Source organism: Denticeps clupeoides, chromosome 18 (assembly GCF_900700375.1).
Source record: "Denticeps clupeoides chromosome 18, fDenClu1.1, whole genome shotgun sequence".
Taxonomy (NCBI): Eukaryota; Metazoa; Chordata; class Actinopteri; order Clupeiformes; family Denticipitidae; genus Denticeps; species Denticeps clupeoides.
The window spans coordinates 7,845,350-7,871,691 of record NC_041724.1 but is presented as its reverse complement, the minus strand read 5'-3'; the positions used below and the strand labels follow the sequence as shown (position 1 = coordinate 7,871,691).

General features: G+C 45.3%; 1 protein-coding gene across 3 annotated transcripts in view; it reads left to right on the top strand.

Moving 5' to 3' along the window:
- Positions 1-26,342, top strand: part of fstl5 (follistatin-like 5) — a 128,651-nt gene that overhangs the window by 74,667 nt on the left and 27,642 nt on the right. For 2 of the 3 annotated variants that reach the window (XM_028959720.1, XM_028959718.1), the window contains exons 6-10: positions 939-1,059; positions 16,722-16,888; positions 19,151-19,162; positions 22,366-22,486; positions 25,988-26,149. In XM_028959720.1, coding sequence (XP_028815553.1) covers positions 939-1,059; positions 16,722-16,888; positions 19,151-19,162; positions 22,366-22,486; positions 25,988-26,149 — 583 coding nt within the window. The remainder of the gene's footprint in view (positions 1-938; positions 1,060-16,721; positions 16,889-19,150; positions 19,163-22,365; positions 22,487-25,987; positions 26,150-26,342) is intronic. The other variant, XM_028959721.1, reaches the window with a different exon arrangement.

Here is a 26,342-nt window from a genome sequence, read left to right as displayed (position 1 = left end):
GCAAATGGCAATTACATTGGTAAAATATCTACATATTCCTGCATAGAGACAGGTTTTATGCATTTTCCAGCAGAATGTTTAGAAACAGAAAATTAATTTGCCACACTTGGTTTGAGCCCCAAGCTCTCTATCTCTCTCTTACTGTATTTCTCTCTCTCTCTCTCTCTCTATATATATATATATACACACACACACACACACATATATATATGTGTGTGTGTGTGTGTGTGTGTGTGTGTGTGTGTGTGTGCGCATGTGTGCGTGTGTGTGGGGTGGATAGGGGGGTGTTTGTGTATAGGTATATGTGAAAAGAAATATGCCAGAATTGCTGGAGAAGGACTGAAGAGAGAATGAGTCTCTTGCATAGATGTTCAGGATTCTCAGGATACTCATTTCACAGAGCAAGTAAGAGGATTAACGATATGAGGGGATCAAATCGGACAGGCCTCACCTTGGAAATTGAGGTCTGGCCCAGAAAGCTTGATGGGAAATATCCACCAGTTTCCATCTCGCTGTTTCCTTCACCGTTCATGACCTGTATTTCTGGGCAAACCCGTCTCATTCTGTGACAACAGTGCACCACAGGTCTCTCTCCGCTACATGACCAGTTCCAGAAGCTGAGTGTATTAATGCTTAATAATCTACTACAGGTTTGTGGGTTCTGCCCCTGGGCCTGTGCCTGCTGCCATTGCAGCTTGTCAGCACCAATATCTAAAGACATGGCACTCCCTCTAATAAGTTAAATGAGTGTGCTATTTATAGAAATGGCCAGATAATGTGTTTTTTTGGCACTTTACTATTTATGCATCCCAGTTGTTATAACCATTTCAAAAAGCAGGTGTTAATTAGCAGATGCATTCATATGAGCACACCACATTATGTTTGTAATAATTTCAGTGATAAGTCAGGACAAAATATCCCAAATGCTGTATTTGCAGGTCATCAAGCAAGAGGGTCTAAACAAGGCAGGCACAGAATGCACCCTATTCGATCTCCTGAAGTACAGCGATGTGGATAATGATGAGCATTTGACTAAGGAGGAGCTGTATGCTGCGTTTGGTGAGTGAGCTACTTAAACTGTTACATCTTGTCATTTAACACTGCATCTCATTAAGGCTCGTGTTAATTGCAGGTGATTATGTTGGCACAAACATTAGAAAAAAGTTCACAGTTACAGGGAATGTGTATTTGGTTAAAACAGTAATAACAAATTTGTCAGGGATCAGTCAGGGCAGGGAAGAAAGGTGGACTACAATGGTGGACTCACAATCAGGGGTATTTTAATCAAAAACAAGGGACATGGACATCTACACAAATGACAAAGTAAAAATACAACAGACACAATAAGGATACATTTATACATGTGACAAAAGGTACACTAAGGGCATCAGGAACAAGCACACTGAGCGTCAAAAAGTCTGGCTATGAAAAAAAAGTCCATACTTTGATGTGTCAATATAGGAATAGCTAATTAAAGTCCCCAACCCCCGTTCTCTCTTGCTCGCTTATTATATATAAAAAGAATCACTTCATGTCTAATTAATTACATGCAAATGAAATTCATAGATGTGTTTTTAAGTCTTCATTTTCAAGTAAGCAAACTGTAACTTTTTGCACTCAGTTCTCACACAACCTTCCCTAAAGGAAAAAAGTATCCATTGTGCTAATAATGCTGTTAAGTCTTATGGCTGCAGTGTGAGAAAACTCACTGTCTATCTTTAATGACATGTGAATCTCAGTGCATTATACAGGTTTATTTCTATCAATGGCCAAATATCCAATTCATATAAGACATTACTTTACAATTTTTATTTTAAGAGTCAGAAAAGTAATATTTATGGTCAAATTCTATGTCGTTAATGGCTTTAATGTCCATTTTATCATCCACTAATGATAGTTTTGGGTGGAGTGCCCTAGAGAGCTGGATGTATGTTCATAGCTCTGTATAGTTTCTGCAGCTTGAGAAGTCAGGAATGGCTTCTTTCTTTTCTGTTTCAGTGGCTCTTTGTCATGTTTACTAGTCATCTGTACTATTGTTGGCACAAGCAGTTTAAAAGAAAAATGTCAAAAATGAAATCTGCATGAATGCTCTCTTGGTTGCTCTGCACCATGGTGCATCTCCACACCGAGATATCCCCGAGTGCTGAGTGCAAATATTGGCGTAGCAGGTGTAAGCCCTGTCGTGGCGCTCCATTCGTATTATATCATATTATATCCATTCCTGTCCCTCGTTTCCTTTTTGTGTATCTCATCCGGCTTTGACATTTCTAACCAGCTCAATATCAGTTGACATTTCTTTTGCGTAAAATGAAAAAAAGGAAGGGAGAATACCTAATGAAACTTTATTCTAAAAGCCATGTCGAGAGAGATGGACACCAGCTGCTTCAGTCTCTGTTTTGATGGTGTGCATTGGATTTTGTATGGGAGAGGACCTTCAGCCAAACCTCTTGAAAAAAAAAAAAATCTGAGGCACGCTTCCCTCCTTCCCACTTCGAGGAGTTGCAATTTCAAAGATGGGCACTTCAGATATCCCCATGACAGCATGACAATGTTTCTTCTTAAAATGCGCCTTAAAAAAAAGGAATCAGCCCACTCATGCCCCCTCACCCACCCCCTCCTCTCTTTCGTTTATTGGTATTTACGTAACCAGAGGACATGATGAAATGAACGATATAGGACAAAAAAACAACACTAGACCTGGAAGGACGGGGAGATTCTGGAAAGAAGCCCTCTGCAGGTGATGTTTGTCTACTTCGCCGTTACAGAGATAGTCCACTTTTAATGTTCCGGCTGTGGTCTGGCACCGGCACCCTTTGTCAAAGATTGACCGGAGTGTAATGGATAAAGCGTACTACTCAGAGGCATCTTATTATGCAGCCCTGGGCACTGATAATCAAAGCCAGAGATCAAAAAATTCAATTAAACTTTCAGTTTTACCCTTCAAAAGGAAAACAGACCAGTTCAAACTAGACAGCAAATGAGTGGAGCAACCGAATTTCACTCTGCTTCTCGGGGCTGTATGGAATATTCATTCTGCAGCTGCACCATTGGTTGTTAGGAAGATAAGGCTTTCAGATACCCTGAATAATTCATTGTACCACACCCCTGTACAGATACACAAACACTAAATAAGAGAAAGCTGCATTTACATGGCAACAAATCAATTTACCATCCTTGGCAGGAACTTCAACAGGAACTGTTGTATACGTCAGGGACTAAATGTGGATCGAATGTGAAACTGTTTACTGTACTAGGAATAAGCTTATAGGACCTAAAGAAACAAATTATTACTCATTCATACACAACATAATATCATAACATAACAAAAAAAAATCTAAAATGTTTTTAACAGCAATTAAATAAATTGTGTGCACTTGGCCATGTTTATCAGTAATCTAATATGAAGTTTTGATTTGGTTCGGTATAACATGTTTTGACCACTCCATCCAATCAGAAGCGAAATGAAAAGAAGACTGTTACTAGTGTGTAACAGTAGGTCACATCTGATTGTGTTGCTCCTGGTCTGAAAGTGGTGGAGTAGCCTTGGCATCTGCAGAATGGATGGAGTTATGGCTGGCTGTGCAGCACAAAGTCGGCCTTTCCAGTCGTAAGTCAGCACTGCAGGTATTGATCTCCTCATTGATGATGGGTGACAGGCCGTGAGCCCATGAAATGGTCCAGTTTTTTTTTTAGCAGGGGCCACCCCCTCCTGGAATATGTGTGAAAGCGGCTTACAAACCTGAAGCCCACCTCTACTGTTTCATCAAAATGACCAAATTACATCCAGTGGCCTCCTCCATTAATATATTTTTAGTAAAAGAAAGAACTTATTGAGTCTAACTTACTTTTGATGCTGTGCTGAGGATGTCTTGAAGCTAAAGTGCAAGCTGTAATATTTAAGCTGCTCCCCCCTCCATGCTCTCTAGCCCAAATGGTTCGGTTCGGTTCACCTTGGTTCGATTTCAACTGAACAAAATGAAAATTTACTATTAGAATACTGATAAACATGGCCAAGTGCACACATTTTATTTCATCGCTGTTAACAACCTGAACAGGCAAGAATAACATTTAGAGTTATATAGAGTTCTCAAAATGGTAGCAATTTCCAAAAGGTACGCTTCTCTGGGGGAGCACTGTGCTTTGTATTTTTCACTATTAAAACCTTCCAATGGCGTCAAAAAGCAATTACTTAACCTCTCCCAGGGCCCCGCCTGTGTGTTCAAACCCGTCATTCTTTTCATCAGCCTGTGTCGATGCACCTCATTCTACCTGGCCCTGGCTAAATGCATCTCTGACACTCTCGTACACATACACAGCTCAATATCATTCACTGCATAATAAGAAACAGGCCTTCCTTCAAATAAAATTGACTTTCAAAAAAAAACGTAGCCTGTTTAAGAAGGGCACATGGGAAAGGCTCCAAGAGATACCTAGTCTTCTCATGCATCGAAGAAATGCTCCCTTGCTTTTTTTTTTTCTAACTATTCCACCCGGTGGAGTGTTAAAATTAGTCCAATTAGGGCTTTTGTTTGCCACGTAGCATGCTAATGTTCGAGGGTCCCCGGAGACCATGCCTGCAGCTGCACAGCAAATCAGATTCATGGTGAGCTTTAGCACCACCTAATTCATCCTGCAAAAATCAGCATGAGTTAAACCTTTACAGACACAGACTCTCTCACCATAAACGCTCACGTTGCCACATCGGCCACCCTGCAGCAGTTACGGTGGCAATCAGAAGTGCTTTCATGAGATGGTAAATAGGCAGATGGTAAATGACATGAAGATGGAAAAATAAGAAACCGGGGTCAATTAAGTTGGCATTTTACAGCTTCTTTTTTTTTTTGTGTGTGAATGTCTGCATAGGCATCCGTGACACAGTCTGAGCTTTGAAGAGCAAGTAAAGATCTGCCGGTGCATTCATTATGAGCACTCTAGGTGTGAAAGAAGTGACACCCCCAGAATATAGATCTGTTTGAAGGAAACCGAGAATACTAGTATGGAGGTAGGAGAGGGAGAGAGAGTGAAAATAGAAATGAAACCAGAAACATTTTGTCAATGTTTCAGAAGGTTCTACAAAATGCTTCAAAAAGCAATTCCTGTTTGTGACTTTATTTTTTTGCCGCTTGCAAGTGCTAAGTGTGGTGGGCTTAATGTTCCACAACTGCTGTTAATATATTTGCCCTTCCAGTACACTTCCAAAAGACACTAATGAAGTGTAAATGGCCACCTCCATCTTTCTAAAGTGATTCTAATGATGAGCTAAATGTGGAGATGATTGGTGGTGCATTCAAACATCATGCAGAACAGCCTACTTCCATAGTAGAAACATAGTAGATGCTTCAAAGATTTTGCAAAATGAAAACACTAATTACGCATTGACCATAGCTACAAGCAAGGATGGTGTAATGCTCATGAAATGCAGCCTCAGATACCTCATGAAAATGAGAGCGTGAAGAGATTAACTCAACTTAAGTCCTTTAAGCCTTGGCGGAGTCAAACTGGTTTGCAGAAATATTGAGGATTCCTTTGTTCTTCATCCATTTATACATCACAGCTCAGTCCAAGGCTCTCAAGTTTGAAGTTAGCTTGAAGTGAGATTGGTGGGACACGGGTGATTTGCGCATGCACTCAAATTGTGGGGGGGGGGATTCTTTTATTTCTTCCAATTGCAATTAGAAATTGGTCTTGTTATAGGCTAATTAGACAAATGGCTCTCAAGTTTGAGGCTGTTTCAATAATAACTTTATTATTGTTGCTGTTATTAATTGCTTATGTGTCATCAACACAGAAAATTTAATTAAACCATTTAGTCTATTTAAAGAGAGAGAGATTATTATAATATGTCAGTCATCCTGTGATAACAAAATATGACTTAGACTACTTGTTCTGAACTGTTCTCAGTGAACAGCTGTAAAACTTTAGGGGTAAACATTTTTCGGAAGATTTTGTTATAAATAGCAGAATAATGTGAGTAATTTTAGGATGCCTTTTCATTGGTGGTTGTGCTGCATTTTACCCAGATACAATACTGCTATTTTCTGATTGGTGGTTGTCGAGGCCCTTTCTTTTATTCGATTGGCTAGTAGGGACAGGCTGTAGGACCCAGGCGCTTTCTCACACCAGTCTGCAGTCTGGGAAGTGCACTCAGATTCCCTCCGCTAGTCATTCATGGAACACATGCTTGAAGCTGAAAGCTCTGATCCGTAAACACAGTATTAGAATTTCTGTGCGGTAAATGTTAATTTCTAAGCCTGAGAAAAGCCATGTCTGTCCTGTGAGGGTGTGAACTTGTTGAAATGTGTGTCTCATGCTCAATGTGTTAGACTTGATAGCCCTGGTTTAGTCCTTGTATGTGCATTAACTGACATATTGTTTAATTTGACAAATGAATTTGGCTACTAGTGAGCTGGATGTTAGAAAAATAATTTAGCATCCTGCAATATACAAACAGAATTGTCAGAGCTGAGGACAGAGGGCGCAGGAACCAGACCGGTAGCACTGCACAGATGCTTGGGGAATTGCTGGGCGGCCGTGCGAACTGGAGAGGGAATGAGAGGTAGCTCGCTGGCTTCATACAGTTCATGAGGCTGTGCGGTGGTGGTGGAAAAAGCACACAGCGTATGTTAACAGTTCAGGGTTATTGTGGCGTGTGCTGGGCACAAGGGAGAATGCTGTCGGGTCGTCAGAAGAATAATTCAGGGACAGGGGATCGGTTGGCAACATCGGTCTTTAATGTGACTTCGGATATTGTGTGAGGTATTGCCAAATTTGCTATTTTATTTATAAAAATGCTAAAAACAATAGTAGAGCATTCATGTAATAAGGTTATTTTTTACTTTGTTCCAAATCAGACATGAAAAAAAGTTGTATGCCTAACATTATTAAAACTTTGGCAAGTTGTTTGAAATATTAGCTAAGAATACTAAACATATAAAAATTAAGTTGCCATATAGAATTTTTGTGTGTAAAACATATAAAAACAAGAAAGGACTGCTTGCTTATTGTCTTGGAGAGGAGGAACTAACTACCAATCCATCCCTTTTTTGTTGGTGTAAAACTATCCCCCAAAAAACAAATCTCTTCTGTGCAGACGAGTGCATCTCTTCTCATTTTCCTCTGTCACGTCTGTAAACTCATCGATATTTATATTTTTTGAAGGCTTTGTATCATGTTCACTTATGCAACTTTGAGTTGAACAATCTGAATAGTCTTTTCTTTACATTCTTTTATTAACGCATAGATAGTGAGTATTAAATTGGTTTGTCTAAGTTTTAAAAAGAACTGCGCAGATTAAAGCTTTTTGTTCACTTACACTAATTACGTACAGAAGCTAGAGGGCACACTGTTTCCCAATGGAGAAACCTCCACAATTTAGTAGCTGGCCCACCAACACTCTCCAGGCTCACATCAGTGGCTAATAACTGCAGGCTAGCCAAGTTAAAAGACATCCTGTCCGCCCGTTCCCTCAGTCCACCATGGTGTCTTTCACCTTCCCTTTCTCTTGCTCCTATCCACCTGCCGTACCGTCACGGGCCATTCTCTCGAGGCTGCAGCAAAATCGAGTCATGTCATTCCCCCCAGCATACGGCAGACCTATTAAGATACGGGCCAGCGTAATAAAACGGACAAGGAAGATAATATTGGACAGTGACAACGGTGACAGCGTGCTAACCTGCTTCCTCCCAGTCAAGCTCTCACGCACACAAACCACAAACACACACGGACAGGCTTTCTGAAAGATGCGTGGTGTTAACTGACGTTATCGACAGCATTTTGCCCAGAAGGGTATGAAGAACAGGCGGCCTAATGGCGCCTCCAGAGCCCGCTGATGGACGGCTGAGATGAAATGATAGGGGCAGGCCTCCCTATGTTTTAATGAAATGGCAGGCAGGTGGGCCAACCCTCACACAGCGCTCAGATAAACATCCAAGGTTCCGCAGCGGCGGCTCAGCAGGCTGGGATTGCGGCATGCACAAACTGTGAAAAGGGAGTATGTTCACGCATTGCAGGCTTTTCTCACTCAGCATTACAGCGCTCTGTTTTACAGATGACAGGCCAGCAGCGTTTGACATGTTTAGTGAAAGGTGTTTAATGGAGAAAAACCTCCAGATAACTGCTGACCAAGCCCATCTAGTTTCATTAAAATGCGTTACGACACATCAAATCCTGGGCATTATTCAGTTTAGTATAATAGAAGCAAAAGGGCCACTTGCAATCGACTGCCATATGTATTGACCTTAACTCTCAGAGAGCACAGTATCAAAAATCAATGCCTGGCTGCGTCGCATGCAGCATTCATTCTCTGTCCGATTGTTTTCCTTCCTGCCTCTATCGCTTCTTTGAGCATTTGTTTGTCTGTGTCAAAGCTTTTTGTGCTCCATTTTGTACATTTTGGCACTATATCCTAATATCAAAGAAGTCCATTAATCAGAGTATGAAAGGGGAAGAAAGGAAACAAACAAACAGTGCTGCACACAGCAAAAATTAGGCCTGCTGGGTGGAGTTTCAATTTCCAAATTATCATGCCTCTGGTGTATAGCACCCCATTCGAAAAATGACAGTCTGGTGGCATTCTGCCATTGGAGATGAAATGAACAAAACTCCAACAGCTCTGCATTTTCTGCTAAAGCAATAAGCCATGAGACATAAAATGTTTCTGTGATTGTATAGTGGCCAATTGGTGCTCTTAATCACAGTAATTCACAGTCTCGATTTTCAATTGCTTTTATAGCAGCACAATAAAATACACTTATTCAACACATTATTCAAAATCAATACAAATTACTCATTTGGTACACCCAGAGTGTTCTACTAATGCATAGGTCCAGAATCTTCTAATAGTTGTGTATTGGTCATTTTATATTGGAACATTAGCCAGGACATGACTGTAAAACAGCATAAAATTTTACAGTTCAAAGAAATGACACAATATTAATTAAGACTTGGTTGCCTATAAAATCAATTGAAATTATAAATGATAATGTGACACATTTTTTTGAGTGAAATGAAGACTTTGCAGTTGGAAAGAGATGGGAGGTTCTAAAAACTGTACTGCAACCAGCCAGAAGGGTGACAGGGTACACTGTTAATGTTACTAACTCTCTCTCACATATTTTCCCCATCCCGGGACACTGAGTGCAGGCGGGGACTCCCACACACACACACCATTCATTCACACACTCACACCTATGGAAAATTCATGGCTTTGGATGTGGGAGGAAACTGGAGAACCCCAGAGGACACACATGCCGAGACGGGGAGAGATTGTAATTTACACAGACGCAAAGTTCAATCTCAAAGCCTTAATCTCAAAGCCTTAAAGTGAAGTGATTGTCATTGTGATACATAGCAGCACAGACATGGTGCACACAGTGAAATTTGTCCTCTGTATTTAACCCATCACCCTTGGTGAGGGTGGTAGTAGCCTAGTGGGTAAGACACTCGCCTGTGAACCAGAAGACCCGGGTTCAAATCCCACTTACTACCATTGTGTCCCTGAGCAAGACACTTAACCTTAAGTTGCTCCAGGGAGACTGTCCCTGTAAATACTGATTGTAAGTCGCTCTGGATAAGGGCGTCTGATAAATGCTGTAAATGTAAATGTAAATGGTGAGCAGTGGGCAGCCATGACAGGCGCCCGGGGAGCGGTGTGGGGACGGTGCTTTGCTCAGTGGCACCTCAGTGGCACCTTGGCAGATCAGGATTCGAACGGGCAACTTTCTGATTACGGGGCCACTTTCTTAACCGCTAGGCCACCACTGCCCCCCTTAGAGGTGTGAGTCCATGTCGCTAACTGTTGCACCACCATGCGGTCCTGGAAATGTTACAGGAGGTGGATGAACTACACAAACCTGAATCAGAACAAGAATCACATTTATTGGCCAAGTATGTGAGTGAACACATATAAGGAATTTGATTACGGCCGATGCAAAATGCAAAATCATAAAGACAAATCAAGCACACAGGCATATAGACAAATCTTATACACACAAAAATACAAAGCTGAGATAGTACATAAAGTGGAGTTGTGAATAGGTAACAGTTCAGATGTTTAGGTGGCTGTCGACAAGGGGAAAGAAAGAAAGATGTAATAATATAAAAATGGCCCTGACAAATACCAGTGTATATATTTCTGTATAGTAGTCATGTTTACTACTATGCTACTTACATATACTATGGTACTGTGATTCAGGTTAGCTGGACTCTAGAGGAAATTTGAGTGTCAAATAATGAACTCAGAAGGCACAGATCTATTTATAAGGATCTCACAGAGCAGCTGCTGTTCTTTAAACATTTTGTAATTGCAGTTCTGAATGGTTGTCACGTCTACGGACTTACGAGGGAAGGAAGCGCAGAGGTTTGACATACTGGGAAGGGGGTTTTATTATAACAAACAATAAAGAAATAAACAATGGCGCGGTGGCCAAAAACGGGAAATAAAAGGGAAAAACTCAAACTAACCCGTAGGCGTGTGGCGATTGCCAGAACTCAAAACACATGAAACGAAACTAGGTCAAGTTCGTGCAGAGTGTTCACGAAAATGCCAGCGACCCCGAACGGGCGGAAACTTCCGGCATTTATGGGGCGTCAGGATTGAGTTCCGGTGTGGAGCCCAGCTGCAGGCAATCCTGACAGAGCCCCCCCTCCAAGGGCTACGTCCTCGGAGCCCCAACAGTACCATCAGTGGAGGCGGCGGGGCGGACGGCGGCAACCACAGGGCTCCTGCCCTGCTGTATCCTCCCCTTGGAGGACCCGGTCCCTCGGGCTGGCTCCCGGCGTGGTCAGGCGTGGCGGCCCCGGTCCCTCGGGCTGGCTCATCGGCGTGGTCAGGCGTGGCGGCCCCGGTCCCTCGGGCTGGCTCCCGGCGTGGTCAGGCGTGGCGGCCCCGGTCCCTCGGGCTGGCTCCCCGGCGTGGTCAGGCGTGGCGGCCCCGGTCCCTCGGGCTGGCTCCCGGCGTGGTCAGGAGTGGCGGCCCGGTGCCTCGGGCTGGCTCCCCGGCGGTGTCAGGAGTGGAGGCCCGGTCCTAGGGCTGGCTCCGGCGTGGTCAGGCGTGGCGGCCCGGAAGGCTGGCTCCCGGCGTGGTCAGCTGGCGGCCCGGTGCCTCGGGCTGGCTCCCGGCGTGGTCAGGCGTGGCGGCCCCGGTTGCCTCGGGCTGGCTCCCCGGCGTGGTCAGGAGTGGCGGCCCGGTGCCTCGGGCTGGCTCCCCGGCGTGGGAAGGAGTGGGGGAGGAAAAGGAAAATCGGAATGGACGGACAAACCCCACACCCTCGGCCTGGCTCCCCGGCGTGGTCCCGCTTGGCGGCCCCGGACCCTCGGCCTGGCTCCCCGGCGTGGTCCCGCCTGGCGGCCCCGGACCCTCGGCCTGGCTCCCCGGCGTGGTCCCGCATGGCGGCCCCGGACCCTCGGCCTGGCTCCCCGGCGTGGTCCCGCATGGCGGCCCCGGACCCTCGGCCTGGCTCCCTGGCGTGGTCCCGCATGGCGGCCCCGGACTCCCGTACCTGCACACAATAATCAGGGCCGATCCATCTGGGTACGTGTGGGCCCTGTCTCCACATGTCCCCTCTGACACGTCTTGTGTCACCCCCTGCACCGCGCAGGGAGATTGTCCCAGAGCCTCCGGCGACTGTTCCAGGCACCCCAGGCTGGTGCCTTCTGGGACTATGCAGCCCCTCTCGCTGCACGGCCCTGGTGCCAAGGGGGGGGCATTGCCAGACCATCCGGCTAGCCCCTTCTGCGTCCGTTGGGACAAGCAGGCCCTCTTCCTGCCTGTCCCAGCTGGGTCCTCATGCCTACCCGGGGGCTCTATGGCGCTCCACCCCTCTGGAGGCAGACGCAGGCCCATGCCTGGCCCGCCCTCCTCACTGGCTACCGGAGGACCCAGCTCCATCGCTTCCCCACCTCCCCTCCCCTCAGGAGGAGTCCCCAACCCGAACTGCACCCCCCCAAAAAATTCTTTGGGGGAGCACCCCCCCCGGCTGGACTTAGGGGTACCTTGGGGCTTGTCCACCTCGCCTTGGACCAGCACATTCGGGTCAGGAACCTCCTCCCTGGGGTTCGGCTCCGCGGCTGGGTCGCCATCTGGTGGACACAAAGAGGGGAAGTGGGGGCGACATACGGACACATATGCCACACAGACACACACAGACAGAGACAGACAGAAGAGAGGGTCGTCTGGCTCCCTCTCTGGGCTCTCCGGAACCTCCTCAGGGGGCACAGCCAGGATCTCGGGAGGCGCGACCTTCTCGTCGCCCGCCAGTGCTTGGTCTTCTTGCCCCGGATCCTGACTGGCGCTGGATGTGGTGGAGGGGCAGAGTTCGATCCCTGGCTCAGGCCGATCAAACTCCGCCCTCAGTCTCTGCTGGAAGTCCCGAAAACTGCTGTCTGTCTCTCCCTGCTGCCAGAGGGCTGCGCTCCAGCCCCATGCTGACCCAAGCAGACACGATAGGATGGTGGTGGTCTTATCAGTGTCTGCTGCCCCACTGAAGGGTCCCGGGACAATTGGGCTGTCCCACACGGGGCTGGGCACGTCGCTGGAGATGGTGGTAGGTGTGTGGTGTGGAGGGGGGTGGACGTCTTCTCCAGCAGGTGTGGGCGCTGGTGCTGCGCTGCCATTTCGCTGGGGAACGTCCGGGCAGAGGGAAGGCGGGTCGGCGACTGGAGCAGGAATGGAGGCTTCCCTGCGAGGCAGTCCCGGCAGCGCAGTTGCTGGCTGGCGACCTCCCGTCGCCCTCTTCCACCAGCTTTCCTCACACTGCTGGGAGGGACGTGGGTTTCCACGGACCTCGTGACGATCCTGGATGGGCGCGATGGGCGGAGCCATCCCGGCACCGACTGCCCAAACGGCGTCATCCTGGTCGTCGTCCGTGTCCACCTCGTACCCCCGGAAGTCACATGGGTCATCACGGACGCCGCGATGATCTCGGACGCGCACGCTGGGCGGAGCCATCCCGGCAACGACCGCCCACCGAAAATCCACGTCATCATCGCTTTCGTCATCCGTGTCCTCCCACCGGTGACTCCGAGGGTCGTCCACCCTGCGGACATCCTGGACCCATGGCGCGATAAGCTCCCATGGGCAGTACTCTGGCCATTCGGGCTGGAGGCTGCCCACCTCCTCGCTGGAGGAACGCCGCCGTTGTTGCTGCTTCTCACCCCCCTGGAAGTGACGTGGGTCCCCACGGACCTTGCGACGATCGCAGAGTGGCGCGATGGGCGGAGCCCAACTCTCGTCTCCCGTGCTCTCGTCGTCGTCCGTGTCGTCCCAGTCCACGGGGAGCCTTGCCAGCAAAGCGCAGAGTTCTTGGCTCGACATGCCGAAGATCGTGGGGGTCGCATCTTCTGCGCTCGCTGCCCACGTCACTTCCTCGCTGCTGCCGACGCCAACGTCCTCGCTCCGCCCACTCACCCGCCGACGTCGTCGCTTCCGGGTTTCGCGGAGTTTCCCGGGGGTGACGTCATCACGCGGCGCCGCGTACCACGGCTTCTCGGGGAGAAAACGCTCCACCAGAACGGGCGGCGCGTCTCTCCCCTGGCGTCCGCGTTCGCCGCGCCGGGCTGCGTCCTTCGCGGCGTTTCTTCTCCTCTGCTTTCTACCTCTGCGCTTTTGGGTGGGTCGCTGGCATTCTGTCACGTCTACGGACTTACGAGGGAAGGAAGCGCAGAGGTTTGACATACTGGGAAGGGGGTTTTATTATAACAAACAATAAAGAAATAAACAATGGCGCGGTGGCCAAAAACGGGAAATAAAAGGGAAAAACTCAAACTAACCCGTAGGCGTGTGGCGATTGCCAGAACTCAAAACACATGAAACGAAACTAGGTCAAGTTCGTGCAGAGTGTTCACGAAAATGCCAGCGACCCCGAACGGGCGGAAACTTCCGGCATTTATGGGGCGTCAGGATTGAGTTCCGGTGTGGAGCCCAGCTGCAGGCAATCCTGACAATGGTGTGGTGTTTTTTTTTTTCAGTGGGGTTCTCTGAGAGATCTGTCCTGTTTGTCTGCCTTATTGTTCTTTCTAGTGTTTGCCGTTATCATGGGTAATAAACATGATGTGAAATGTGAGACTTGGGGGGCTCGGGCTGAAGGCAGAAAAATGAAAAAGGAAACATTACTGACTAATTTGTTAAATTAACTTTTAATGAAAGTGCGCTGTAGACATGCAAAATTGCCTTTGCGCATTGATGGAAGCATGTTTGTCTTGCGCCTGAACCAGTTGTAATTTCCAGCCTCTGTAATTGTCTAATCATTTGAGAAAGCACAACCTCTGCACTCATTTGTTCGGTTTCTGCAACTCGATTAAACTTTTTTTTTGTAATTACGTTCCGTGTCACATGTTGTTAATAAGGGTTGTGGAAGATGAAATGAAAAATCAGATCATTTCTTTTTGTTCTTTTTGTTGGTATACAGTCTAAACGTGCACAATATAATGTACTAGTAATGGCCATCAATCCATTTTCAAAAATTAAATTATGCATTCTGTATTGGGAATGAGCATTTTATTTTAAGTTTTTGGAACGAGCCACTGAAAGCCTGTTAAGAATTCACTCCTTATTGTCTGGAAGATGGTGTTAATTATAGGAAACGCTCAGTATCAGATTTGGTGCTCTTTATTCTTGCCGCTTTCAAAGCCCCATCATCCATTCTGTTTGGACACTGTTAACGACGGAACAAAAGCAGACCCCTTTGTAGTTGTAAAAATGGAGCGAGTTTCTACAGATTGCAGATTCTTTTTGAGCGACTGTATTAAAAAAAGAAAAAAAAACTTGTGCATTTTTTTTTATAAAGTATGCACAAGGGCTATGATCATAATTGTATCTGTTGACCGGAGACTTCTTTGCATTGAGCCAGATGGTCTGAAACCAGCAAAATACAGCATAATTTTTCATTTTTTCCTTTGCTTTTTTTGCAAATGCACCAGAAGCCCTGTCAGTAATCATAAGCTGTTGAGAAGAAAATGGAATTGAGTGCAGTTTGTAGACCACAGCTGTAGTCTGCCTGGCACACTCATAAAACGGTGCGGTCCAATTCAGGACCCCCTGAGTTGTTCCACACTGGCAGGCGACGTCTCAGGACTTTTATGCAGTCCTCTATTTTGTGCCTTTGGGAGTGCAAGACAAACTGAACTGAGCTTTTCTTCAGCCACAGCTTATTATCCTCCGGCAGATGAGTGGTGGTGCTAAAAAGTTGAATAGTGGCTGCAGATATGAGATATACCTTCTCTGCTCTTCATTTGCCATGAAGTCACGACTGACCTTGTAGTTGTTTGACCAACACAATTTGCCTTGGCCTTTGGCCACCATATTATAATCCATCAGATTCACAAGAATGTGAGTTTTCAGTGATCATGACCTTTCTAATTCCGAGGCCCATTTCATATCTTTGAATGTAACTGAATGTTTGTCTCAAATTTTAAGAAGACTTTAAGGGACACAAACACGCATTGTGAGAAATCATTCTCCTCCGTGCAGATGTACCACTCCTTGTATTTTACAACATCCTGTGACCTCTAAATGCACAAAGTTTTTCCATTGCAGGTTTGGGAAATAGACCTGCAGCTTTTTAAATTGCCTGAAATAACATTTGTTTGTGAAATGTGTTTTTGAAATGTTTTCATTAGATGTATTTCCTTTCCTATTTGCAATTTCATTCTGTGCAATTTGCGCCTTAATGAATACGAAACTACAAGTAGGTTGACCATAAACCACCAGAAGGTGTATATTAACTTTTGTTTCAGATTTTGAGATATGCACAAAAAACGTAATTGCTTATTTCATAGACCTGATAAAACAAAACCAAAACCAAAACAAAACAAAACAAAAAAGCTTAATCTGTATATTTTCAGTGTCCACTCATGGTTTTCTGATTTGGGCAAAGTGTGCTTGACATGTGGCCCCATTACGAGGAGCCGCTGTGAAATTTTTATAACAAAGGCCATCGACCACTGTGCTGAGCTTGTGCGGCCCAAACAAGCCAATTAAGATACTTAACGATGCCATTCTGACTTGATTAAGTCATAAACTCATGCTCATAAAAACAAATAATTCTCTTCAGCCTGCCACTCAGCAGCATGCACACCGCTTTCTTGACGGAGATTTGTCTAGAATCTCTTACTCCCAGTCTTCCACTGTGGTGGTGGTAGCCTAGTGGGTAACACACTTGCCTATGAACCAGAAGACCCAGGTTCAAATCCCACTTACTACCATTGTGTCCCTGAGCAAGACACTTAACCCTAAGTTGGTACGGGGGGGGGGCAGTCCCTGCAACTACTGATTGTAAATCGCTCTGGATTAGGGCGTCTGATAAATGCCGTAAATATTCCACTGACATCCAATGACTTTTGTGAAAAAGTTTATTTAAGGTTGCATTGAAATAATGCTATGCAAGTTCTAGGCTTTTTTCCCTCTTTATTTGATTTCAGCTGCAGATCTGGTGTGAAGGCACTATTTTTTAAATGTATTCTTGATCTTGCAAAAAGCCTCGTTCCAGTCCAATGGCTCTGCAATTTATTTATGCTGGGTTTGGACACGGCCCTAATCGCAAAGTTACAGACAAAGACTGTCTCCTTCTCCTGTGCAAAAATGTAGTAAAGCATAGTTTTCCCTCCCCTGTCTCAGAAGCCTCACACACACACACACACACTCAAACAGACCAGAACCGAAAAAAGACACACTTCATCTCCACATTGTGCATCGCTTCCTGACATGTCCTTCTGTCCCACTGCAGAAGCGTTCCAGCTCAGCCTGCCAGACGACCAGAAGGTCAGCACGACCACGGTAACAGTGGGCCAGAGCGCTGTCCTGACTTGCGGCATCACGGGCGATAAGCGCCCCCCCATCGTGTGGAGGCGTAATAAGCAGCTGCTCAACACCTTGGAGCTGGAGGACATTAATGTAAGTGGATGACAGCCGAGTCCAGCAGCTGGTCACATGACTGCTGCCCATAAATCCTGTTGGGAAACGACAACTTATTTTAATAGACCGAGTGCTTTAAGGTTAATGTGACTTTATTTGTCTCCTGTGGGTGAAATTAGTCTGGGTTCAGGTGAACAGAGTGCCTCTGAGCACCTCTCCCAGTACAGCTGCTACTGGGCAAGGTTTGACTTGCTGATATGGAAATAAGGTGTATTTCGTTCACAGCTTCCTCTTAGCCCTCCTCTTAATGAACGGACCTTAATGAAAACAAGTGAGCCTGAATAACCGTACGAAGGCTGTGTTGCATTAAAATGCTGAGCACGCAGGTAGAGTGCACTTAAGAGGACAGAAGTGCACAGAAATGGATAATGACTGCAAACTCGGTGCATTTGAGAAGGATGCATGCAGTTATTATGATGGGCCGGTTCATATATAAGCACTAGTACCCATGGTGAAAAGGAATGATTTATTATGAGATATTGGCACGGGTGTGCTGCAGTTGCTGGCACTAAGCTCCACGTTTTATATTAAAAATATACCTGCATTTCATAATTCCTCTATTGCCGCAAAGAAAAAGAGTTTTATGCTGTTCATATTTTAGTCAAAATTCAACTCTTTGTGTTTAATTTCGAAAAAACAAGACCCAGAAAGAAGTTTTTTTTGTTGTTGTTGTGGCAAGTGTTAGAAGAGCGAGTCGGAGTGTGTGTGTGTTTGTGTGTGTGTCTGCGCCTGTTTGCGGACGGGAGCTCAGCTAAAACACCTGCAGCGTCACTTTCATCATTTTTCAAAGGCAGCCACTTCTGGGCCAAGGGGACAGCCGGGGCCAGTGGTGAACGGAGGACGGTCCGCGGGCAGGGACGCGGCGCTGTGCCTCGCCACGCATAATTGAGCCAACACTGTCGGCGGAGATAAAGCAGCTTTTGGCCCGGGCCTCTAATGTAACATTAAATGTTGATGACCCTTTAAAGTCTGCTTAGAGCGCACAGCTGCTAGCTCTCATCTCGACACCATCGCCCCAAAAGGCTGGTGACTGACAGCAGCGATAACCACTTGCCTTTACGGCCCGCTCATTTCTTTTCACCATATATATATATATATATATACACACACACACACACACACACACACACACACAATCAATTTTTTCAGTTGCATTTTAGTTTTTACACCCCTTCCCCTGGTTTTCACGACTTTCCCAAGCCAATAGATCTAAAGTGGCCTCCGTGTCACGCTGTGCGTTTTTCCTCAGCCTCTTTTTTTCCCCATTATCCGTAAATAATTTCAGCTGGCAAAGTGAGGAGGAGAGGAAATGTCAAGCTCTCAGAAGTGACAGATAACAGCAGAAGGGTTTGATGGGACTTAATCACAAGTGGCCTCCCGGGAGAAAACAGCCCCCCCTTCCCAGGACAGTCCGCCATCTTGGATTGTTGAACTTTACTTTGTCTGTAATTTGTTGAAGCAACTTCGTTGGTCGCTACATGAGATATTTCCTTTGTTTTTTTTTTGTGATGTAGGAGCTTTGATAAAGTTTTAATAGGGGTCAGGGGAATTCGTACACCTGGTGTCCTTAAAACGGTTTTTACACCCTAATTAAATATTTTTATTAGCGCGGCATCGTTACAAGGATAATGCGCGTTTTCCTAGTGATTGATTTTACCGGCCCAAATTAGACACAGAATCCCTGAAGATGCTCTCTGCCATTATGGTGAAACTGTGCTAAATCTGTGTCATTATTATTAGTTTTTCTTTTGTCAGCAGAATCAATCTGGGCAAGACCAGGTCCAAACGTACTAAAAACACCGGGCTAGTTCCTCATTGCTGGGGAAAAGCAGGGGTTACGCTGCATTGCATCATTTTGCAAGAACAGATGTACACATTAAAACGTCCGCGAGGTAACGGAGGGGACATCTTCAGAGGACGGGGTTCTGCTCCCACCTGGGGCATCTCAGTTGTCTTTTCTCATGTCTTGTCCAAAAGTGTTAGCCCCCGGGCTTTCCCTTAAGATCAATTCAATCAGACAGCGTACAGAGTCTTTGCACGGCCACGGGTCCCATAGAAACATCTGCAATAAAGCTCTGAAGTCTCATTTCTCCTCGTTCTTTTGATTTGTTCTTCAGTCAGGGGTAGATGCCTCCATTGTGCATCATTAGCCCTGGACTGTGTTTTCTGATTAAATGCTCCCTTTCATTACACAAAAAAACCTCACATTGCACCCTTCTGATTGTTTTTTTCTCCCTACAGATCCCCTCCCAGGTAGGTCCATGCCCTAAGGTCTGTGCTGCTTGTGATCAGAAGCCCCTGAAGCTAATGAGATCTGATTTTACATTAAACCGTTTCGCCTGGCTCGACTAATAGTTGGTGGTGGGTTTGAAAGGTGTCTCTGCGGCAGCAGCTTGCAGGGAAGGGGAGATGTTTGACCCTCGTGTTGTTGTGGCTTCGTTGCATCCCCAAGTAAATGGCCATTGATTTCTTGTCCCTGTTGATCCTCCAGAGGATTATATGCTTATGACAAGTGTGCGTGATCAGCAAAGTATTCAATTTATAGTTATACTACATAATAAACGTAGGGAAAAAAAGACATACATTTTCTTGAAATTAGACAATATTTAGAAGAATATAGCAATGGGGGGTGTTTGTCATGATTGTCATGAACAAGTGGGTTTAAACACAGACTAGGACAGAATGCTGCATTTTATTCGAAAGTGAGAAAGTGAATGTGAAGTGATTGACATTGTGAAACACTGCATCACAGAATTCAACCCACTCAACGAAATGTGTCCTCTGCATTTATCCCATCACCTTGGTGAGCAGTGGGCAGCCATGAAAGGCGTCCGTGGAGCAGCGTGTGGGGACGATACAGGGTGGTAGTAGCCTAGTGAGAAAGAGGCTCCCTTTTTAACCAGAAGACTCAGGTCTTCAGTTCCCTAAGCAAGACACTTAACCCTGACTGTCTCCAGGGGGACTGTCCTTTTGACTACTGAAGTCACTCTGGATAAGGGCGTCTGATAAATGCTGTAAAAAGTAGATATGGCATCTCTGCAGTTCGGGATTTAAAGCACCATCCTTCTGATTACGGGTTTGTTTCCCCTACTTGCTAGGCCACCACTGCCCTGAAGTTTTGTGATAGTACATTACAAAAGGCTAGACATCGATTGTTTTCATGTATTTTACTTCAAATCAAACAGTGTGTTTTTGCTCATTGTACACATGCTGTTGGACACTAAGGGCCAGTTTCCCATTCATTTACTCAGATTATGTAATGCCACGATGAAAGGCAGAGGCACAAATGCACGACGTCATGATAAGTGGAGGCCTTTACTTAACAAAATGGAAAAAAGGAACACAACAAGATGGCCGGAAACACAGATTAAAAAAAGGAAAAAAACATGAAACAGACCAACCAAGTCATGATGGAGAACTGGCCTTCATATACACACAGTAATCAACAGTAAGGGTTGATTACTGTAAGCTCAGCTCAGCTCAACCTGGTGAACCAGGAGCATTTTGGCATCACAGTACCAACAAAAGTCACATGACATGGTTGTTCCCCATGCTTCCAGGCTTCCTCCAGTTTTCTCCTCTGATTGCCAAAGACACAGGCAGGCCCGACCATTCCACCCATTCTTTTTTCAGGTACAGAGCTGGACACGGAAACTAGCAGACCCTGTCCCTGCGTGTCCAGTCAGGCGAGGCGGGGTACACACGGGACCTCTCTCTCTTTGCCCCTTCAGGAGGCGGGCCCGAAACATCGCCCACCCTGCCCTCCCAGACAGAAAGGTGGTGCCTCCAGTTCCCTGGTGCATGAAAGCAGTCAATCATTGGGCGCCTCCCAATTCAGTGGGGCAGTGGCAGTGGTGGCCTAGCGGATAATGTACGAATCCCGAGCCACCGAGGTGCCACCGAGCAAAGCACCTAGGTAATGTTTAAATGCAGAGGCATTTTCACAATGACAATCAATTCACTTTAAAATCTATTTATAAAAGTGTCATTATAGCTCGTGTTCTGGCCGACAAAAATAATTATGCAGTAATAACATTGTAGTTAATTTCTCATTTTTAAGATAAAAGATACTACCAAGCGTTTTTTTTTTTTTTTCTTGATAGTATACCTTCACACTAAGGAACATTTCACAACTATGCAGCCCTGATCCTATCCCTTCAATTGTAGCATCAGGGCATTGCAAGAAAGCAGCCCTCAGTGCTAGTCTGTCCATCCCTTGGACTTTCATTTCCCCTCTGTCCGTTTTTCATTTCAAAGGTGGCACATTTTGAGACAAGCCACAGGGTACAATATGCCATTGATTCCCAATACCCAGTAAAGGCTGTGACACCTCTCCCAACCTCACACACAAATGGTATTTTACCGATTCCGGCAACAGCGGACGCTGTGCTCACTGCAAGCTCATTTAAAAGCAGTCATTAGGAGAATGAGGGGGAACATGACAGGCTTAGGGAATAAGTAGAAATGAGCAGCATTACAGTCCCCAAGACAGATTAAAAGTGAAGAAAGAAACTAAAATGATCTTTTTTTTTTTTTTTTTTACTCTCACAACCACCCTGATTTGCAGCCACCAATCAAATTGAAATTAATAGATTTAATCAGAGAACAGAGTGAAAGATTCCTTGGAGATCCCTTGGAGTGAAACCTATTGGTGTTTCTTTAATGACTGTGGCACTTTGTTGTTTCCAGGTCATTGCGATTTCACGAGCCACAGGATTTCATTGGCTTCAGGGCTGCTTTTTGACTGTTGTGCTTGTCTTCTTGCAAAATTGGTGCACATTTCTTTTTTTTTTTTTTTTTTGTCTTTGCATTGCTGCCACACACTTTTTTTTTAATACTTATGTGGTCAGGAATGTCCTACACATCACCTTTTCAGACGTTTTCCCCCACTACACCAACACAATAAATATTTGGTTGCATGATAAAAGATCCAAAGTTGTGTCAATCTGCAGAAGAAAATTCCTGAGCTGTCAAAGCCCTTGACAATTGTAAAAAAAAAGATAATCTAACAGATTTTTTCCGTTCTTAATTTCCTTTTCCGTTTTTTAGTCCTCTGCAATGAGTTAAAAATAATTGAGATACAACTTAATGGCTGCCTTCAGCCGAAACGGATGCAAATCGCCCCCGCAGTCTGCTTGTATTGATTTACCCTCGACTTGTCCTCCTTGTGTCTTTTTGTTTTTTTGTTTTGCTGCTGCCGCTGTGAAGTTTTCGGTAATGCATCTGTTTGCTCTGCCGTCGGCGCTTGCAGGACTGCTGCTTGATTGCATTGAAATCATCCCGTCTGAGATCCGAGACGTGCTTCTTTTTTTCCCGCTTCTCCTTCTGTTCTTTTTCCATTGATTGTTGGGTGCCATATGACCTTGACGTCTCCAGACATTGCAGCTTTTGCTGCAGAGGGATGGCGACCTTTGTGCTTTAGGCTTTTATTTATTTCTTTTTTCTGTCCCCAACAGGATTTCGGGGATGACGGATCTCTGTACATCACCAAGGTTACCACAACACACATGGGCAACTACAGCTGCCATGCTGAAGGGTACGAGCAGCTCTCCCAGACCCACACCCTCCAGGTGAACGGTACGTACCACAACCCCACTCAAGGCCAGGGCACAACACATTCTCCAGACAGGTTTAATTTCGCTTCTCGACTTTCCAAAATGAATGAAACACTGACCAATTAAATTGCTACAAGCTGTGTTTAATGAGTCAGTGCGTATTCAACGATGTTGTCTGTAATAAATGGCTTTACTTCCTATTGTGGTAGACGTGAAGCCTCTGCCATTTCATGACCTTCATCGGCACACCAACAGTCCTCATTAGCATAAAACTGAAAGTGCACACCAATCAAAGTGTGCTTAATGACTCAATCTTTTGTTTTAATTGGTTAAAAGGGGTAGGGGGGAGTGCTGGCCTGGGGAAACGTTGCCTAGCAATTGTACGGTCACAGAGATGAGTTCATTAATTACAGTAGAACATGTCATTGTTTGTGCTTTTGTGCCGTGTGATCATCTGATGAGCACTTGTTGCTCTTGCCACATCCTTCTGGATTATAGCTGTCACTTGTTTTGCATCTTGGAAAGGTACACGGTTTGGTCTCTTCAGCTAGGTCAGGCCATTTTGCATAATTAGGTGATTAAGAATTTTACTGCTTGAAACTTTATGTTTTTATAACGCTTTAGGAGGGCATCATGCTAATTTTATTATGCAGTCAACCATTTGTTGAATTGGCTTTGTGTGTTTCACAGTGGTCATCGCTAATTAGTTAAAAAAACATTAATGGCCAAGATAGGTACATCAGAATCCATAAATCAATTTAATAAAGGTATGTTTCGCCCTCGCAGCAGGTTTAATTCTGCGCACCTTTTTTTTTAACTCTGAGACTCAGACTGGATTGGCTGAGGTGTCGACAGATGCAGACACATCACACAAACACAAGTCAACGAAGTAGACGCCACTCAAAATAATACAATTGGGTTAATACAATAATTGCAGCACAAGTGAAACACTCTCAATGAGGAGCAGGAGCACTATCAGGGCTGGGTGTTTATTTCTTGCAGGGCATCCATTGGGGCTCGATCCTTTGATATGATTTCAGTGCCCCGGCAAACAAGAAGAAAAAATAAAAAGTTTTTTTTTCTTTTGCGCTGCTTTAATGTTAATAATGCAAATGGGTTTTGAGGCTCGGTGACTCACTTCAGTGCCTCCACAGAAGGGCTTTTGTTTGCAACACTGTCACACTGTCACTTGCTTTTATGTCACGTTACAAGGCTGTTATAAAAAAAATGCTAATAATTTTATTTAAGTGCTCCGTGATCAAGCACCTGGAAGGAGGATTTGTTCCTCTTCTCCACGACCCTGTTTGGTGTTTTTCTGAGGCTTTGCACCAGGTCCAGTTGAAAGAGTAATCACTGACACACACTCGCTCTGGGTGGGTGGGGGTGGCTTCATCTGATGGCTGTCGTGGAGATGGGAATGAATGGAAATGGGATCAGCGGGGCAATAACATGGGGAAACAGGAACCTGAATGGATCCTGCATTAGAACAGATATGTCAAAATCCACACATCTGTTGACTGTACACATTGCTTAGACACACACACACACACACACACACACACACACACACACACACACACACACATCTTTCTTGACATTCTCCTGCTGAAAGCTGATGTGGTTTGTGGCACCACAGTGAGTGGTGGAGATGAGAGTGACAGTGGAAAAGGGGTGATGGGAGATGGTACTTCTGACCCTGCTGAGACACACACTCACACACACACATACACACACACCGGGAACTCACATCAAGAGGACAGTCAGAGCTCTGCCTCCTGATTGGACTGTCGTGTGAAAGAAAATAAAACATACAGGTTGGAGTCAAACCTAAATCAATAATAAAAGAGCATCCAGTAAATTTGTGCTGATGTGTATTCCACTGAAAAAAGTAAGGAAAATTCACCTTACGTTTTAGTATGCGGCTTGTACCCCAGTCCCTGTACACTGTTTGGGGGGAAGCAGAGCCAAGAGCCCCTGCCCAGGAGGGAGCGTTTGGGACGCTGCACTGAGTGTTTATATGAAGTTATAATAGGCAGGTCGGACTGTGCTCGGAGCGCAGAACTGTAATAAACTCATCGTGCAAGCTGTCTGTCCCTGGGAGTGTGAGGCTGTTCAGATGTCTGAGATTCTCTATTTCCTATTCAATTTAATCATAAAATGAATTATTTATGAATTACTTGAATTCCCTGCCTCCCCTCATTTTGCTTTAATGACAAATTAACATAAATATCATTCAGAGGCTAAAATTGTACACTTATTATTGTGTGTGTTAGCGTTTGTTGTCACAGTAGTGACAGTAGTCAGTGTGACTGTGCACTGTATATATAATATGATGCTAGTGGTTTATTTAACCCTTTTTGAGAATGCACGAGTACACATGTATAATGCGTGTGTAACGTTTTTGTACATGTGTGTCTGTGTGTGAGTGGTTCAAGGTACTGTGTTTGTGTGTGTCTCATAGTAGCATCCCTGCAGACTGACTAAAGCAGGTGACAAAGGTGAAGCCTTTGCATCAGAGCAGGAACAGATGGCTTCCCCTCCTGTCCTCATCAACACATACAGGCACACACATACACACACACACACACCAATGAGTCCTGCTTCATGACTAACAGAACAGTAGGAAGTGATCAGTCTGGTTAGAAGTGTTATTCTCGCTCTGAAGGCTGATCTCTTTACACCAGTCGACAATATCTCCTCATGTTGCACCAGTTCCCACTAAACTCTTACTGCAGCCCTGTCAGACAGGAATTAAATTTAGATTCAGGAGGCTGGGGCTGGAGGTGCGGGTTTCCAGTCCCTCTGAAAAGATTCCAGTGGCAGCAGGACACATTATAGCACTTTGATATTCCTATTATCCATCTGCTTGCTCCTGACTCCTAGGTCTCACCACCGGGAGGATATGGAGACGGTTGTGTACCAAAGGGAGGCTGTGGCCATAGTAATTTGGTGGGCTTTTACATTTCCATAAGTCATGAGATTATGAGAAAATAAAGAGTGTATGTGTGACTGCTGAAGGGAAATGAGTCGACATTCTGCTGACCTTAAAACTCAAGCAATGAAATATCACTAAAATGTCACACCGAACACTTTCTGCACCTTCTGCCACTGTTAAAACTTATTTTTTTGCCTCATTATATAAACTCAACATAACTATTTAAGGCGCATGACCAAACGGGTGCCCTGTTCTCCAGATCAGTCTATTCAAATTCTATAAACCTTGTTCTTCTTAAAATCAATGCTGCCTTTTGTAAAATCAATAACAACCCAGGAGTGTCGTTCGCATCTATTTATCCGCTTTATTCATTTGGTTGGTGCTGCTCTGCCAGGCACACACATTTTATTTAATGCCAGCCAGGAGATCCTATTGATGGTATGTTAATGCAGGGGTGGAAGCTAAGCAAACCTGGCAACGTGTCCAAATAAAACTTTCACTTTTAGAGGAGCCAGGCTATCAAAAGGCTTGGCATGCATGTCCCTGCATAATGTCATGCTCTCCCTTCCTTCCTCCTTTACTTTGCAGTTCCACCAGTTATCCGGGTGTATCCAGAGAGCCAGGCGCGAGAACCAGGGGTCACGGCCAGCCTCCGATGCCACGCCGAAGGCATACCAAACCCTCAGCTGGCATGGTTGAAGAACGGCATGGACATCACCCCAAAACTGTCCAAACAGCTTACACTTCAAGGTGATGCCATTATCATACATTAAGTCATGTATAATATTTCACCAACTTGGCAGAAGAATAATTTACAAAGTTTATGGGCAGTAGAAGCACTTTCCTGAACATCAGATTGGGCTTGCTTCTTTATTTCAAGCCTTGGATATAAATGGCTGGGAAAAAGTGGATTAGGCTCAGTGCTTTTAATGTTTTTTTCCTC